Below are 17,728 nucleotides of genomic sequence, written 5' to 3'. Positions count from 1 at the left end.
CAAATCACGTGATCACAATTGCCGTACCTTCGCCTCGACGTCTTCGCCTCGAGCGATTCACAATTTCACACGACACATTCATTCCGACACTGTCCGACAGACACTTGATACATTACGAATTTTTGAGCGCGTAGTCGATTATTCCCGCAAAACGAGGAGCAGGAGTGCCAATCGCAGGAAAAAGCGCGTTCCGAAAAACACAGCATCCACAGCACGGAGCACGGCCGCGGCGCACGGAGCACGAAACACTTCGCAACTGTCTGAAATTTACCGGGAGAATGACCGAATGATTCCCGCAGGTAAGGGTGCCGTCCCATGCAGGACGGAATTTCGGAAAACGGAATCTCGGAATCATTCTGATTGGTTAGCCCCATGGGGCACAGTACAAGCCCCATGAGGCTAACCAATCAGAATGATTCCGAGATTCCGTTTTCCGAAATTCCGTCCTGCATGGGACGGCATCCTAACGGTACTCCGAGAACATCGAAGAAAACAAGCGGCAAGGCCGTTCACCGACAAAGAACGATCGATCGCACGCCGACTTCGAAGGTACGCTGTTTCAATGTTCAACGGTCGCGCCTAGTATGGTATGGCGTCTGGTATGCCGCTGCCTGCGCCGCGCCGCTGCGCCGCGCTGCCGACTGCCGAGTCGGCGGCTCGGAGCGGCGGAACGTGATTGGCCGGATCCGGGGGCACGACTCGCGAGCCAATCGCGTTCGACCTCTCTCCCGACTGTACGGCGGTAAAGCGAGCTTGCTTCGAAACGCGTATGAATATCGAGAGTGCGAACAGCTGAAATGTGCATCCACGAATACAATTCCGTTTTTCATTCAAAAACAGACACGTAATTCGTTACGTTTACAAATTTTTCAAATTTATTTGTATGTACTTTTTTATTCCTCCTAATCTCTATACTTTATAGAAAATTAACGTTATATAAATTGTATCGTTTGTAAAAATTTCGTCGCGATCGTTCTTGCAGCGCGGTGATCGCGCATACCATAAAAGACGATAAACCGTCGTCATTAAGATACTTAAAAATTATAAAACATTCTCTGTTGCTTATTCCCCAAATATTATTCGTTTTGCTTACAAAATTTTCCATAAAGGCCTGCTGTCTCATATTCAGATTTTTAAATTGATAGGAGATTACATATCTTTTATTTGAAATAACCCAGACAGCACACAGGGTCAGTTTAATATTTATATCTTACATCAGTTTAATATCTTACATGTATCGATAAATATTAACTTATTTTACATATTTATATTATATGTCAATATATGTTAATGTTAATAAATATCTAATAGCCCTCTCACTTTTTCTCTTTCCGACACTGCCGATAAAACATATCATTTTGGTACGCGTCCGTGCAGTTTGCAGATGTAGCATGATGTTTTATCGGCAGTGTCGGAAAATGAACGTGGCTACGTAGTACCAATTTCGAAAATGGATGCACTGGCGGTAGTGTACAGGGATTTTCGACGGTCCCACGAAAAAGGCCGGGCTCTCTGACGAAAGCTTGACCGGTTACCGGTATCGATATCTTCATCAATCTTCATCCTTCATTTCATCAGGTCGATCAGGATCACGGACCGGGATAAAATTTTGTACGAAAATGGCACAGTTCGCGCAAATGATAGAAGACCTCGACGATTGTTTCGTGAGAACGGCGGGGTATATTATTAAATACTGCGGTAAGTTTCCAAGGAACACGCTCACAAGGGAATGGTACGAAAGTTTCAATTTATTTCTAAGGACGGATTAACATCATTCTAATATTGTAATTCGATGTCTTTCTTCTCTGTTGTGCACGCTGTGAAAAGTGTTTTTGCCTAAACCATACTTTAATTCAGAAACTGTATATAAATTGTATCTAGTAATATAAGTTTGTGTTGAAGTTGTGACTTCACGAATTTCTACCTCCCATTTTGAGCCGTGTATCTCGGCAACCGTTTAACCTCTGCATTTACTATTCCGGAAATAATTATTTCTTATTATCCCCTATCGAATAGTCTTGGTCTGCCCTTGCGACTAAATCAGGCGCATGGTCAAGTGAGCATGTTGCCTCGAGGTTGACCATGTCTGGACTAAATTGACACTTTCATGTCTCGTTTCTTTGTCAGAATCTTCTGAGTGTTTTTCTCCACACTCCTACGTTTCCCTTGCTTTTCTCTCTTATGCTCGTATCTCATTTCAAGAGAAAGCGCAGCTTTAAAGTTTATAAGACATGGTCTCCCTTTCTCACAAGAAAATGAAATATGTGTTTCAGATGATGATGATGAGAAAATGCATACGGAGTTGAAGGAGTTAAGAGAGGTCTTAATAGAGAACTGTACGGAGTTTGCAAGAATAAAGGCTGCGGATAAAATCAAGGAGCAGATGCAATGCGTGTCTGAGCTCGAGCCGGAAAAAGATGTGAAACACATCACGAAAGTAACAACCGCCTTTACTCAAAGAGTTATTAGTGTGATTTTCGAAATTTGCTCTTGCTATTGTTTGTAATATAGGAATATAAAAAGGCTATAGCCGAAATCCAAGTTAATCCGTTGGAAGACAACAGGCTGCTGGAGTATGATCGTCAGATTGAAGGCCTGCTTCAAGGTAACAACTGAAATGCAGATCCCAGATCACCGAAAGTTTATCAGGTTTTTTTTACATACTTCTTTCTAAGATTAACAATCTTCGAATCTTCCAGCAAATAAAGCTGAATCGAATAACGGAGCGGATGACACGGACGCCGATCTGCGGCTGACAGGCAGCGAAATAAATGTGATTGATCCGATCTCGAAGACCAGAATGACCGATCCTGTGAGAAATGCAGTCTGTGGTCATGTGTACGACAAAGAAAGCCTTGTCGCGATGTTGGAAAAGAACAAAAACACAAGGTACGTTTTTCGCGTGATGCCAAATATCAGGATGTGCTGCTACAGGATTTATGTTTGCACTTATAGATGTCCTGTGGTTGGCTGCACCAGCTTGGATTACATAAATTTAAGTCAGTGTCGCCCTGACATTGTGACGAAAACGTTCCTGGAGAGAAATCCTGCTTAAATTCGAGAGCAATGGATACGAAAGAACCTATAGACACATAGTGTTAGATTCATCGAATGTACATACCGCGTACATGTATACTCATACTTTGTATTAAGAAAATTATTATCTTTATTACATCTTATAAGAAGGTTGTTTCATTGTCGAATTTAAATTTTGATTACAAAATATAGATTACAAAATATATTTTATAGGATATAATGTTATTTAGCAATATTGTCCCAGTTACTTGTATAGCTACAAGACGAGATAGTATATTTGTTCGTGTCAAATGGATCTGTAACAAAACTACTTCGATCGTTTCGCGACTCTGTGTATACACATATTCGATTGCGTGTAATTGATCTAATTGCGTTTATGTTCAGTCGCGTCGCCAATGATCGATAATGACAAGGCTCAGGCTATGCTCACGTTCGCTCTTTTATCAACACTTTTAATTCTATCGGGCATTCGTACCGCCGGCGATGGTGTCGATTGGGACACTCCGAGATCGCCCGCGTCGGCCGTAATTACAAAGAACATCCACGGACACGCTTCATACATAGAGCCCGTGTTTTACGGAGATTTCATGCAGCCGTCGCAACGCCGTCTTCTCGAACATCCGCGCAGGGCCAAGCAGGTATACCGCAGCCACGACTACAACGTCGCGCGAAGACACCGTCGACCTCGAAATAAGCACGACGAGGGCAGACCTTATCGTTCGTCAGCTGTGAAGAACGACGAAGATGAGGATGAGGAAGAGGAGGAGGAGGAGGAGGAGGAGGAAGAGGAGGAAAATCAGCACAACGAGGAAGACAAGCTCGACGACGAGGGCGCCGACGAGGAGACCGCGGAGCAGGACGAGGAAGAAACGGTGAACGAGGAACCCACCGAGGTCTACGATTATGGTTAGTGTTGAAGGACGAAACTTTTGCCGCGTTTTCTAGGTCGCCGCCAGGAATCGCGTAGCGAGATCCGGTTACGTGCCGCTCGAAAGTGAGGCCGATGAACGCGAGAGACAGGAAGCTGTGAGGATCAGATCGGCCACCGAGGAGTGCGAGGACGAGCCGACGGAACCGTCGCAATATTATGAATACGGTGAGGACGCGTCGAGGCGAGAGGAGTGCCGCATCTTTTCCTCTTTTTTTTTCTCTCTACCGATGACAGACACCCGCCGGAAATCCTCTATAACAATCGCGCAGCGATTAAATTTAAAGAATTTTTTAAATATTTTTTTAGGATTCCTTAAACAGTCATTATTTATTTAAAAAATATTCTGCTATAAAACATTGCGCATTTATAAGGGCTGACTCTAGCGTTATTTTCCAACGACGCGAGCCTCGACCGAGCGTTTCGCTAGTCTCACTAGTTATTGTAACAAAAAAATTTCAGAGACCGAGGTGAAAAATGTTGCTGTTGTTGAATATCGAGCGATATTCCCCATGATGGTCCTCGGCGCAAGTTTACTGATTCTTCTGCTCGCCTAAGAACTCAGAGTTCCAAGATCTGTTACGAAGGAGGAGCATTCGCGAATAAGCGACATATTCCACAGCAAACGGAGACCAATTGTGCGCGATGCGCTGCGTCGTAATAAATTTCTATGAATTTCTATGAGTCTCTCGCTTGAATTATTCGTAGAATATCGTCTATTGCGTTAAATGTGCGTCAGATATTCGCTTAAGATGTGGCGGGGTAGAGACCGAGAGTGCTCGATGATCGACAGCTCCGACGGCTCCCGAAATTCAACTCGAAAGGTCACGGCAATTCGGGTGAACGGCACGAATGCGTGACGGATCCGGAATTGATTTTTATTTTCTCCGGGTCACCGACACCGAATATCGAGACAACCTTCGTTGCCGCGGGATATCGCGTAGGTGAACGATCGATCGAAGATCGACGTACGGTCTTCTTCCTCTAAAAGGCGTGCGACACAAGTCGGTGACGCCAAGAAACCGAGTATCTCGAAAATAAATATCTCGTGTTTATTTAGATAATTTAGTCACACAGGAGCGTGTATAATTTCAAGAGTTAAGTAAATAATGATGTAACGAGCCGATGATTCATTCGGACGGCTGGATACCAGTGCGTCGTTGAATCTCATTAGGAGCGCGATACGCTTCGCGCGACATGAAAGCGGCTCGTTAGCGATTCTAGTCGCGTAAGCGTGCTGCGCGTTTGTTTGAAATTGACCTCGTCGGGACGTGCCTACGGTCTCACGTATGAAGGTAATATAAATTTCATATTAAATCTTGCTTTACTGGAACCGGAGGGACGTTTATTATGCTTGTCATGCTTGTCCGTTGTTAAGCATTGCCCTGATGAAAAAAAGTTTCATATTTTCTCAGAAAAAGAAAATTGAGAATTATGAAAAATTCAGAAAAAAAAATAAAATTTCTCAGATACTTTTCTACTTGTGGAAATCTAATATCAGAGTTTTCTACTTCAATTTTATAACATAAATATTTTCGAAGCATCGGATTTGAAAGAGCTGCGTGGCGCGTGCCTGTGCGTATCGCGCGACGAGGAGTCGAAGAGCATTCATCTCCAAGCGCGATCGAACGACCGACCGATCGATGCGGGCGAACTCGCTCGGAGTCGGGGGGGGGGGGGGCCTCGACGCGACGCGATCCAACCGTCAGATGGCTTTGCGAACGCCGTCATTGAGCGGCAGCGCGGCGCGCGATTGGCCGCGGCGCCTACCACGTGGTGGCGCGGCTCGGGTGGGGATTGGCCGGCGCGGCCGCCGCGCAACGCGGTCGAGAGAGGCGGCTGACGGCGGCGTTTCGTTGTGGTAGTATTTACCCCGCGGTGCTTAAAGCCGAGTAGTCGTGTCTCGTTCCGGTCCGGTTCTGGAGAGCCGCGCGCGCCGTACACACACGATACACGCTCGCCGTCGTGTTTCGCGTCGCCGAGATAAAAACAAAAAAATCGGTAACGAAACGAGGCGGACGGGACGAGTGCCGAGTCGAATCCCGTGGCGAGGGGAAAAAGAAAAGCACGCGGGGAGGGGGCTCGAGAACGATCCTCGCCCGGTTCGCGGCCGAGTTCACGCGGCCACGTTTTCCCGGTCGCGGTCGTCGTCTTCGGCGAGGCTTCGCTCCGAAGTGCGCGTGCGATCGAAGCTCCGCGGATCGACGGTGAGTGCATGCGCGCGCCATATTCGCGCGTCGCGGCACGTCACCGGGGATACGCGACGTCGTCGCCTCGCGGTGACACGGCGGCGTACGGTACGGCGCGGCGCGGCGCGGCGCGACAAAGGGGAGTGACTGACGACGAGAGTGAAGTGCGCCGCGTGTGCGGGAGCGCGTCCCGAGACTCCCGATTCGAGTGCGGTGAACGCGCGGCGTGCGCGCGAGCCCGAGCACTGTGAGCGAGTGTGTGAGCCGACGGACACGGGGAGTCGCGCACACGGCGTGTGCGGAAACGTGCACGCGCCGAGCCGACGACGGCACGCGGATCGTGGGATCGTGGAATGCACGCTGACAGGTAGATATCCGCCGCGCCGCCGCACTCCGGCGAGAATTCCGGAGCGCGGAGTACAGCGCCTCCCCCTCTCTGCGTCCTCGTCTATCGGCGCCTAGCGTCGTCCGTTTCTTTTTTCTCTTTCTCTCTCGCGCGTGCGCGCACACACACACACGCCGTTTTCTTTCTCTCTTCTTCTCGATTTGTCGATTGCGTCTGTTTACGCATCCTATCTACGACTCCCTTTTTCTCTCTCGCCGCGATCTCTCTCTCGATGACAGCTGTCTCTCTCTTTCTCTCTCTTTATCTCGCACTTCGTTTCCCTCAGGGTCGTTTCGGACTCCCGTGAACTTTTTGCAAGTCTGAAATTCTCGAATTTTTGGATTCTTGTGACCTCGAGCGCGCTATCGATTTGTTTTAGTTCTTCTCTCTCTTCTTTTCTCAAGCTTTCAGAATTTACGCCGTTCTTAAGTCGTCGAGAGACTCGGGAAAGCCTTCTGCGAAACTTTATTTTTTAAAGAGACGCGAGAGGATTCAACGTCGGGATTCTCCCGGACGCCTGGGAAGGATTTCGGCGCGAGGCAGTCAAAGTTCGTCGCCCTTAGCCACCGCGAATAAAGTTACGTAAAGTGAAAGTGTCCGCGTGTAGCCAGACGCGTGCCGTAAATTACACGGTGATGCGTAAGGTGCGAGACGCAGAGAGAGAGAGAGAGAGCGCGTTTCGGAGTCGCCTGTCTCGCGATTTTTTTCCGCGACGCGGTTTATCCGCCGGGGGCGAACGACCCCCCGGAGCGATCGATATCCGATCGATATTTACGTTTTACTCCAATTATCTTGCAAGCTCCGATAACGCGCACGATCGGAATATCGGAGTACCGATTAGGGCGATCGCGCGATGCCTGAGAGAAGATTGAGCTCAGCTCCGGTAATCGGCGATGAATGGAAAGAGAGAAAAAGAGTGGAGGAAAGATATAAACCTCGCGACACTCCATATGTTAGAAATATTGGTGAAAAATGGAATGACGTAGTAATATGAATGAGTCGTGCGCCCTTTGCTCCTTCATCGGCGAACGGTTTCCGGTTCTCCTTTGCGATTTGCGATCGCGCGGTACTTTCCACGCTTTTGAAATAATTCCGCCAAGGACGTTGCCGGTGCGTTCCGTGTGAACGGTCGATTATCTCGATTCTCGATCGGGAGTGCGCTCGGCGATCGCGCTCTTTCTCCCGCGCTCGTTGCGCTTCCCGCTTGGATGGAGGAAGCGGAGACGAGACGGAGATCGACCAGGAATTTTCTCCGCACTGTTTACCTCGCTCTCGATGATCGTGCGCAGCTATGTATACGTGCACGTGGGCCACGTGTATCAAATAGTTACTTCCTGCGATGATACGCGAGAAATTTTTTTACCTGATATCTCGCGGATGTTTTACTGCGAAACTTATCTGTGTATTATCACCGGAAATTACCGTCCGACATGGCAAGATCGATGTTAGACAAGAGAATATTGGCAGTTTGCTTAAATTAAATCACAAACTTCTTTTCTTAATAATAATAAGTGAACAGAACAGTTATAATATACAGTCAATTAGAGAGAAAAACAACATTTACGGTTTGGACTGGATCTTTGGTAGTCCAATAATAATATTGTATGTGTGTGTGAATTTTGTATATTTTTTCCAAACTCAGTAAACTGCACGCCGATTTTTTGTCGGTTTTTAAAACACAATTCTTTTTTTTTTTGTTACCGTTTGACACGCTGAGAAAAAGGATTTGCTGTATTAGCAAATATTTGTCATTATAGTGACAACAAACATTTTGATTTGCTGCGGGTAGCGAACTTTTTGCTATTGCAACAAAAGGTTGCTACCCGCAGCAAATCAAAATGTTTGTTGTCACTAATTTCTCTCAGTGCATGACAAAATCAATGTTAGACATAAGAATGTTGGCAGTTTGCTTAAATCAAATCAAACTTTTTTTTTAAATTAAGTATGATAAATGAACAGGACCGTTATAATATACAATCAATTAGAGAGAAAAATATTTACGGTCTGGACTGGAGATCTTGGTAGTCTAATAATAATATTGTGTGAACTTTGTATATTTTTTCTAAACTCAGTAAACTGCACGTGCCAATTTTTTTGTCGGTTTAAAACACAGCTCTTTATTGAAACAGTAAATTTACATAGTTAAATCCATAATCGAGATTAATTTTTTTTTTAATTTTTAGTCTTATCGGCAATTTGTAGTCCCGACTTTCTTCTACGTATTTCTCGAGCCCTTTACCACCCGGCATTCCTTTGTGATGATTTATCGGGGAAGATCATCGAGAGCGCGCCGTATGTGCATCGGCCTTAAGCCGTTCGGTCTGCCTCACCGAAAGAAATACGGCGGTAATAAAATTTCTGCCGGCCCGTGGAATCGCGCGAGGAAAGGGTCGACGGCAGTAGGGAAGGCAAGGGCGACGACCCCGAGCCGATCTTTATCCAATTACACACAAACGTAACTCCCACCTGCGTGGGGGATTCCCCCTTCGCCGACGTGTCATGTAAATCCGCGGCTCGCGGCAATATTTAACGCCCGCTCGGGGTACACACGCTCGTTAAGGTGTGCCCCTATCGCGCCGCGTATCTCCCTTTCATCTCCCGAGTACTCGCTCGGAGTACTCGCGATTCCTCCCGGCCGATGAATCGCGAACGAAATTCCATCGCGAATTCCTCCTCGTTCGTGTCCCCCCCCCCCCCCCGTCCGGAGAGTTCCATCGGAGAAAGTTTGAGGGGCCCCGCGGGGTTCAAGGAAGTCAAGGATGTAGAAGTCTTAACATTCTTAGACGTCGCGGAGGTCTCGGCGTTCCTCAGATGGATCTTATAAATCCTGAGATCTTAAATCTCTCGAAAGTTCGAAGGCCAAGGAATTCGTACGGGAAGGCATCGCGAAGTCTCGAAAGATCAAGTCAGATCCAAGAATATCCTAATACAAAAAAATTCCAGGAATTAATGCTTACGAAGAAAAGATTTATTCCAAATTTCTCGAAGAGTCGGCAAAATGAACGATATGACCAACTTGCTTGCTTGCTCCCCACGATATATTTCTGAAAAATCTAAAAATAGACTTAATCTCTCGATTAAGCCAATCGGTCCCGTTTGCGTTTCAGTCGCCCCAAGTGCGTGCAAGGCCGAAGGGAAGAGGGTTCAACGTCCGTATCTGGATCATGCCGAAATCGTGCCGAATCTGACACCGCGGTCGGTCGTCGGTCGGCACGCCGTACCCCCGGTCGGGAAGAAGCGGCGCGGCTTCCGGTGCCGCACTCGTAGCGGTGGGATATGAAGGTGAGGCGGGAAGGGGGTTCACAGTTCGTCGGAGCGGCTAACGATCGTCGGTGCCGATCGTGGACGACGGATCGGCGAGGGATCGTCGTCGTCGTCGTCGTCGTGCGACCGGTGCGACGATGAGCGGGAACGATTCGAGCGCGACGGCGACGCTGACACCGACGAGCGTCGCCGTCGTCCCCGCGGTCATTTCCGTCGCGGATGAGGAGGAGGAGGAGGACCCGGCGGCGGCGGCCTTGACCCTCGATTGCGTCGAGTCCGGCGCCGACATGGACCTGGTGAACGGACCGAATCCCTGGCTTCCGGCCTACGGCTTCCAGCTGCAGCATCACTCCCAGTTTCAACCGGCGCACTTGGAGGATCTACGGGCTAATGGTTCGTACATTAACGTTCGTACGTTCCCACTCGCTTCCCGTTCTTTCTTTACACGCGTATGCACTCTCTCTCTCTCTCTCTTTCCATGCTTAACATCTAACGTACTCCCACGTTCAGTATCCTAACACGTACAACTCGACATTTAGTATAATATTCGACATTTTAGGCATACGGCATTTTAGTTTTGACATTTACGAGCGGATCTCAATAGTAATAAATTTCACTTGTATTAATTAACATATGTTTAGGTAATTTATTTTAATTTAATGTTTTTTAACCATCCATCGCGCCTCGTTATCACGTTCATATTTATATTTGTAATTTGCAATTATTTGCCTCGGTGAGCAGAAATGATAATCTCTTCGGGAATCCTGAACGCGGAAAAGAAACGATCGGTTTCTCCTCCTCCTTCTCTCTACTGCGTGTGAATTCCCGAGCGGGCGTAGAACAACAGCTCGGGATACTGTTAGATCACTCTTTGACGCAAATCTAACTGCGATTATGGTGATCTAGGTCGCCGTTCGCGGCTTGTCACGCTAAGCGATTAACCCTTTCAATTCGAAATCATGTTCGTGTAGCTTGGGAAAGGAAATGCTTTACGATGCGTACAGCATGCGTTAAAAGAATCTATACATGAGACCGGGAAGATTTAAAACATTTTGTAGCAAATAAGATTTCTGAATATGATGTAAGAGTATGTTTATATACATCAAATCTTATTTTGTTAATCATAAAAAATATCAATTACGCAATGCGACACTTTGAAAAACATATTATATGTATATTAGATTGTAATTGAATTCGATATCGACATAAGGATCGACGATGCGATCATGTGAGCAGCGCATCTACGGAAGTCCGAGGACGCTCACGGTTTTTCTAACGTCCCTCTCACCCACGTTTAAGTAGAAAGCAGCATGTCATTAACGGGCGATCTGTATGCAAAGCCGATCCGTTTTCTAGCCGCTGGAAATCGCGATAATGATATCGGCCTCGCCGCCAATATCTAGAGCGTAATAGACGAGGCGGCAGCGGAGTCTGAGAAGACTCCGAGAAGTCATTGCAGACGATGCAAAAATTTTCCTTCCGTACATAAGTAATGCCGCGACCAATGCCGACCGGTTATTCTCGCGATCAAGGTTCGATCAAGGCTCGAGCGTTGAAATTGCGAGCGTGGAAAACGTGGCAATCGGCAGCAATGATCATAATAATCGACAGTAAAATGATCTCCGTATCTTTTGCGCGTTTATAAATAATGATTCTGATCTACCGCGTTTTTTCTCAAACGCATTTTTAATGCTGAATTTCCTAAAGAGATTTTCTTTTAACGAGAATTAAGGTAAATGTACCAATGCCGGGATACCTTAAGACCTATGTCTGGACACCTTTATCATTTTAGTTTTTAAATTAAAATCAAAGATAAAAATATAATACAAGAAAAATATTTGTATCTTTGATTTTTTTATTTTAATTCGCGTTCTGCTATTTAGAAACTAAAATGATAAAGGTATCCAGACATAGGTATTGTGTCCAGGCATTGGTAGTATTGGTACATTTACCTTAAGGGCTCTGAGAATTTTGAGTGATTGATTCGAATGTGCTCTATAATTGAAGTGTTCTATAATTAGATCGGACAACAATAACAATGACCGATCAATACGCCGTGGGAAAAAGTAGCTTAACTTTCTTGTCACGTGAATTAACGTGGATCGATTAGGAAGCGAGGCGAACTAACGAATCACACGAGGTAAGAAATGGAGAGTGAGCGAGTCGAGTATAACTGCGCGAGAGAAAAGTTATCCGCTCTGGTTAGTTTATCATTCGCTTCGAGAGACCGGTTTGGAATAAAGAAAGTCTTATATCTCTAAGATAGAAAGTAAAATACACTTGAAATTAGTGTACCATAAAATATTATTCCTAATAAAATGAGCACTCTGTGTTACGCAGAGAGTGCATCGTATTATCAATTTTGATATAATTTAATGTTTCAAGTTAGCTCATAGTTTTTCTTTCGTTAGCTGTAAGTATACGTTATTCTGGCTCTCGATCAAGAAAGAATTCAGAAAACCCTGAACCGTGCGTTGGTACCGAGTTGGAAATAAGCTGGAGAGATCTTCCCATTCGGGTTTATGCATCATAGATATCGCTATATCCTAGAAGGCCTCTAGAAAGACGCTAGTCCGGCTGATTATTTTTATGTAAGCTATACGGCGGTTTATTCTCGTCCGTTAGTCATGGAACGGCAACAGGCAGGCGACTGCAACAGGTGGCTCCGCCATCATGTTGCATACTGGTGCGTGCCTCCGCACTCGTGCAAGACAAATTGCGTTTCAGCGGCCTGACGACCCGTTCTCGCAATCGCTACGAGGTCCGGCCTCGTGGTTAAAAACACTTCCATTTAATGACGTATCGGTACGCGTGATCTTAATTCCGTATATCTAACGTCCGCGATGGAAGAAGACAGCGCGCGCGCGCGATACCGATAACCGAACTTCACGAACTTCACGTGGACGCGTCGTCTTTCTCTAAATTTAACTAATCCTATTCGATAGAACAAATGAAATTTTTTTTCTAAATTGCTCAACGACTTCGTCGACAATTAGTCTAATCTTAATTAACAGGCAAACGCAATTTCTCGCGTGCAATATTTCTCACCGAGCGTGTCTGTTCCGGCGGTCCAGGGTGTGGCGGAAATCAGGTGCATCCATACACGCGCGGACGCTTCGTTGCGTCACTCGCACAACCGGCTTTATAATTATTGGGATTAATTGGTCGATTCAGAGCGTGCTGCAATCAAGCTGTATGTCTTCTTTAACCGCAAACTACGATGATTAATGTTTTCTATTGATCTTTCAAGTGCCTCTCGGTCATTTATATTTTTCATCGAGACTGTTCGCGTGCAAAAACGTAACGATACCATAATTAAGTGTAATGAAGTACAGATATAAAAAGAGACACCCGTGGTTTGACCCGTGACAACAGGTTTCGAGGAGGTTTTCTCGTATATACTCCGACTCTTTTCACGCCATTCATTATTTCTCACGTCGACTCCGTCAGTTCGCCAGATCGCATTCAAGCGTGCCCGATGCAGATGTGCAAAGTTTATTTCGATAGCGTTATCGCCGCACACTTGTGGAAAATTACAATACGATCACCTCGCGGGAAAGCCTCGACCTCGGCCCTCGTCTATTCGACTATTCGCTTCGCAACGATCGCCTTGTTCTTTCGCGATGGCGAGCACACTCGGCAAATCGTGCGCTTCATCCCGTCTCGTTTCCAGAAATCGGCCGGAAGAAACGGAGCGGAAATATGTATTCGGATAGGTACGTCGTTCCTCTTTTAATTGTGCGGAATCGCGTGACGCGAGCGTCAGGAGGCACGATGCAAATGTTACAACCGCGTACGCGTAACGTTACGCAATACTATTTCAGTAAGATGAAAGGGTGAGATAGCGATTTGACTTTTCCACGAGAGAGCGAGCGATCGCTCGCGGCTAGAGCGCACCGAATGTATTCTATCGCTACGCCGCGCGCCGCGCCGTGCAACTATGCAATGTCCCGTTCCCAGCAGCGTCTAACTGTTCACGCCATCATTCATCGCACGATGACGAAGAAGGCAGGAACGTATAGACACTTTACGTTCCTACATTCGTACGTACGTCGCTTTTCGAAGGTGGCTGATTAACATTTCTTAACTCATTGAACTCGCCCTAATGTTTGTCGTAGGATGTATTTTCTACCTTGCTATCGTTAGACAAAACACGTTTCGCTCTGGAGATAAAATAGGAATTTAATTTAATTATTTTCAATAATATTCATTAATGTTTCTAAATATTTTTAGTAACATCTCATTAATTAAATCAGTAACTTTTTATTAAGAAAGCTTCAAGGAGTGCGATATATCGGAATTTTAAGAAAAAATCGACCCCGCGTGCTGGAAGAAATGATGATAGTTCTCCGAAACGTGCATGTACATATAGTCCCGAAATGTCTCGAACCGGCTTTGATCGACGGCGAAAGCATAAGAGGTAGACGACCTTCCAGTTACGTTATCTTCCAACATAATGGTTGCACTCGTCGATAACGAATGAGTCACGACCTCTCGTTAAGAATTTCGCTTGCACTTCTGCGGGCAAGCAGCTGCCACACTTTTGACGGCGAAGTGACGAGGCACAAATGACGAGTTTACATTTTTACGCTTCGTTGAATTCGATCGACGTGAAACAACAACATGCGTGCAGAAAATACGTATAGCGCGTGAAACATAAACCTATATAATCCGCGCAATGTAATTGATAAAGTACATGTAAGGAGATACAAATATATAATTAATTTTAATTAAGTAAAAACTATATACTTATCAAACATGATATAGTAAATTTTATTACTATGAATAGAAACACAGATTATTCAAATTAATTTTTTTATTACATTAAACTCGGGATTAAACTCTTCAATCTTTCTTTTTTATTAAACTTTTTTATTGAACATGACGCAAATATTAATTTATTAGTTAGTGCTTATGCTAATGTGACAGCGACACCTTATTTTACAGATACGGTGCTAGTGCAACAAATTGATTTTCTGGAAACGATTCTGGAGGAGACATCCGACGATCTCCAGAGCGACTCCGATCGCAGCGGAACGACATATTGGCTGGGGTCCGATTCGGAGACCGAGAGCGTGATCCATATCAAAACGAAGCAGAGATCAGCAGGTAAGAACTCCAATTATTAACAGAGATACACATCGGTAATACAGTTGCGATATCATTTGATCGATGTTACACGGAAAAGTTGTGCACGTCGAGGACGATCTTGTGAAATCCCGTTCATCGCCCGGGGCGAAGATCGCGGGAGTTAGACATTGTTTACGCGCGCGGTCGTTCTACTTTCTCTTTCCTCCCGGCAGCCTAATCTTCCAGCTCATTAGCGAACCGGGAATTACGTCGGACATGCGATTATTCGGCGCACGATTACTCGCGCTTACGCCATCAAAATCGGGGAGGTCTATCACACTCGAGTATAAAATCTAATTTTTATCCTTACGCCTTGCTTTTTCGAAAAATCTGAATTGCACGAAGCAACATGAATCGTAATTTAATATGTATTACTGGCAAAAGCGGGAATCTGTGTGAATCTGTGGAATGAATTTTTAGAACCAAAAATATGATGAGTCTTACAGATTATATTACATTCGAAAATTTTACCATCATTCTTTTGCTGCATGAAATCGACGTTATCTTAAGATTTTCTAACTTTGAGTTATTATTAGCGTAATTTATCTTAAGCTAGTTTAAACAAAAGATCTATGGATTATAAGTCAATAGTCCCCACCCACGTGCTCTTGAATGCGCGCCTTTGAATACGCAGCCGTTGTAACACCCAGCTACATGGTTGCAGTGCGTAGGGGCACTGCGTGTATATTTCTCTTACTACAACGGATATGTCGTGTTTAAGAACGTTTACATGAAGTCCACTTGAAATCAATGCAGAAAATGGACAAATAAATTCTCGACCTCGAATTACAGCTTAACAGTTTAAAAAGAAACGAAGGTCTGTCTATATATTTCTATAGTCTTTCTAGCCTTCTTAAGATGTAGACTGTTGGAATTCGATGAAACGACAAATATAACCAGCGGAATTATTTCCCAGCACGCGCACGACCTTTTGCTGCCGATGCAATATTCCTTCCAGTATAACTGTTTGCCGAGGAACGTATCACGCTCGATCGAAGTGTATGGGATATGTATCTAACTTATGTATTCCTTAATCGAGGAGTTATAAAGGTCAAACTGTGAACGAATACTCGTATATGCTTCAAAAGATCGTTTGATTACATGGCTCTTATCAAAAACGTAATTTAAAATTTTTAACGATAGATATTATAATTAAATACGCACATAGACATTTATTAATAAATTAATATATAATAAAAATCACTTTATATAAAACTGTGAAATAATATAAAGAATATAAAATAATAACTACAAAAAGCGTAAAAATCTAAGTAATTCAAATATTTATTATTTTAACTGAAAATGGTTTACATAATAGGTGATTAAATTCTGCATTTCGGCAAGATTTAACGCGAAATTGAAAGTAGCGATGCTCCTCATGTATATCAAGACGACGTAATCGCACATGAACGTAACACTTGGATTGACGATAATCGATGCGGTTCGATTACGTATCGCACGCGACAATTACGACCTGGTTGTCAACCGATGGTGACCAGGGCGTAATGCCGTAAGCACTGCTTCCGGTTGAATGAACCGTGACTTCCTGACGCCCGCGTTGTGTGTGTGTGTGTGTGTGTGTGTGTGTATGCGTGTGTGAGTGTATGGGGCGAAAGTGGCGACCATTAGATTGGATCACTTCCGTGACTCGATTTTACGAAGTGGGTCGTCAAGCATCGGATTCCACCTCTAGCTATCCTAACGAGATTCGCGGAATTAAAAGCAACATGCGAGATCTGGATTCCGAGTAAAGTAGGTTTAGGCCGTGCGCGCTCGCTTGCCCGTCTCGCTTTTACTCTCTCGAGTCCTCGCGTGCCTCCCGCTATCGTCAGCGTCGTCATCCTCATCGCGTCGTCTTGTTCTCGGAAGACGAGCGGCTGGACGGCAGCGGCAGCGAATGCAACTCGGTGGTGCCGAAGAAGCGGCGCCGTCGCGACCACGGCGCCGATCATCATCACCACCACCATCATCATCATCAGCAAGTAACGGCCTACGACGAGTACCCGGCGTCGCCGAGGTCCTCCAGGTCCACCGCCTCCTCCAGATCGAGCTCGCTGCTGCAGTTCGAATCCTTGGAGAGGACCTGCGCGACCCTGTCACCTTCCAGCTATAGTTTCGACTCCCTGGAGTATTCCAATCGGTCGAACGCCTCCCATCCGGAGAATGACTCGCCCGATAGCTTGGAGCAGGACTACGATAGGCTGCTACCGAACGGTTTCGCCAGCACCCTGGCGGACCATTTCCCGAGGATCAGGCCCTACCGCAGCTTCGAAAGCCTGGACACGTGCCAGAAGGACGAGGGCTTCGGCCAGGCGTCCATGTCGAATGGTTTCGCGCCTTTGTACCTGAAGAGGGGTGCTGATCTGTCGAATATTAGGAAAAACAACCAGCGTCCAAGGTAAATTACAATGTTTTTTATGTTAAACCTGGACTCTTTAGGATGACTAACAACTAACAAATAAAGAATCTTGCACGTTGGAAAATCTCTATTTAAATCTTAAAAAATATATTGCGGTTTATCGCGGTAAAAAGTTATTCTTAATTTTCAATAGGTTCAACGAGAGTACAATTGATAACAGGACAGTACATGTTTCTTATTGAAGTTTCGATACATTATTCCTTACGTTATTCGAAGAATTTTCCCTGTTCGTGTGTACAATCATTCTAAACGTAACGCAGTTAGTCCACCCGCAATTCCGACAGACGCTACCAAGGTTTTTGTTTGTTATTCTTGGCATACGTGCACACGCGTCGTTTAACACGCCCGGCTATTTTTACACGCGCTGCTAGAATAGA

At 45.4% G+C, this 17,728-nt stretch overlaps 2 protein-coding genes and 1 long non-coding RNA gene across 13 annotated transcripts in view; all 3 read left to right on the top strand.

Moving 5' to 3' along the window:
* The first annotated feature begins 357 nt into the window (after positions 1-357).
* LOC139771022 (E3 SUMO-protein ligase NSE2) lies at positions 358-3,241 on the top strand. Of its 2 annotated transcripts, none has more exons than XM_071703442.1 (5): positions 358-742; positions 2,274-2,437; positions 2,512-2,605; positions 2,700-2,889; positions 2,956-3,241. In XM_071703442.1, exons 1-5 carry the CDS (start codon positions 373-375, stop codon positions 3,053-3,055), a joined length of 918 nt encoding a protein of 305 aa, XP_071559543.1. In that variant the 5' UTR covers positions 358-372; the 3' UTR covers positions 3,056-3,241. The 2 variants fall into 2 exon arrangements, with proteins under 2 accessions (XP_071559543.1, XP_071559544.1); XM_071703443.1 differs by lacking the exon at positions 358-742 and adding an exon at positions 1,465-1,698.
* A 556-nt stretch (positions 3,242-3,797) lies between these two features.
* LOC139771025 (uncharacterized) lies at positions 3,798-4,643 on the top strand. The gene is made up of 2 exons (XR_011717863.1): positions 3,798-4,132; positions 4,427-4,643. It is a non-coding gene; the product is annotated as an uncharacterized lncRNA (long non-coding RNA).
* A 1,197-nt stretch (positions 4,644-5,840) lies between these two features.
* Positions 5,841-17,728, top strand: part of LOC139771015 (uncharacterized) — a 47,178-nt gene continuing 35,290 nt past the window's right edge. For 4 of the 10 annotated variants that reach the window (XM_071703416.1, XM_071703419.1, XM_071703417.1 and 1 more), the window contains exons 1-4: positions 5,842-6,520; positions 9,646-10,195; positions 14,750-14,911; positions 16,802-17,330. In XM_071703416.1, the coding sequence (XP_071559517.1) occupies positions 9,940-10,195; positions 14,750-14,911; positions 16,802-17,330 (947 nt within the window). In that variant the 5' untranslated portion in view covers positions 5,842-6,520; positions 9,646-9,939. Of the gene's footprint in view, positions 6,521-9,620; positions 10,196-14,749; positions 14,912-16,801; positions 17,331-17,728 lie in introns of all 10 variants that reach the window. The other 6 variants (XM_071703422.1, XM_071703424.1, XM_071703423.1 and 3 more) reach the window with 4 other exon arrangements.

Source organism: Temnothorax nylanderi, unplaced genomic scaffold (assembly GCF_030848795.1).
Source record: "Temnothorax nylanderi isolate EJ_2023f unplaced genomic scaffold, tnyl_v1.0 TNYL_tig0035_pilon, whole genome shotgun sequence".
NCBI classification, from domain to species: domain Eukaryota; kingdom Metazoa; phylum Arthropoda; class Insecta; order Hymenoptera; family Formicidae; genus Temnothorax; species Temnothorax nylanderi.
The sequence above is the reverse complement of the archived record's forward strand: the minus strand, read 5'-3'. Positions and strand labels throughout refer to the sequence as shown.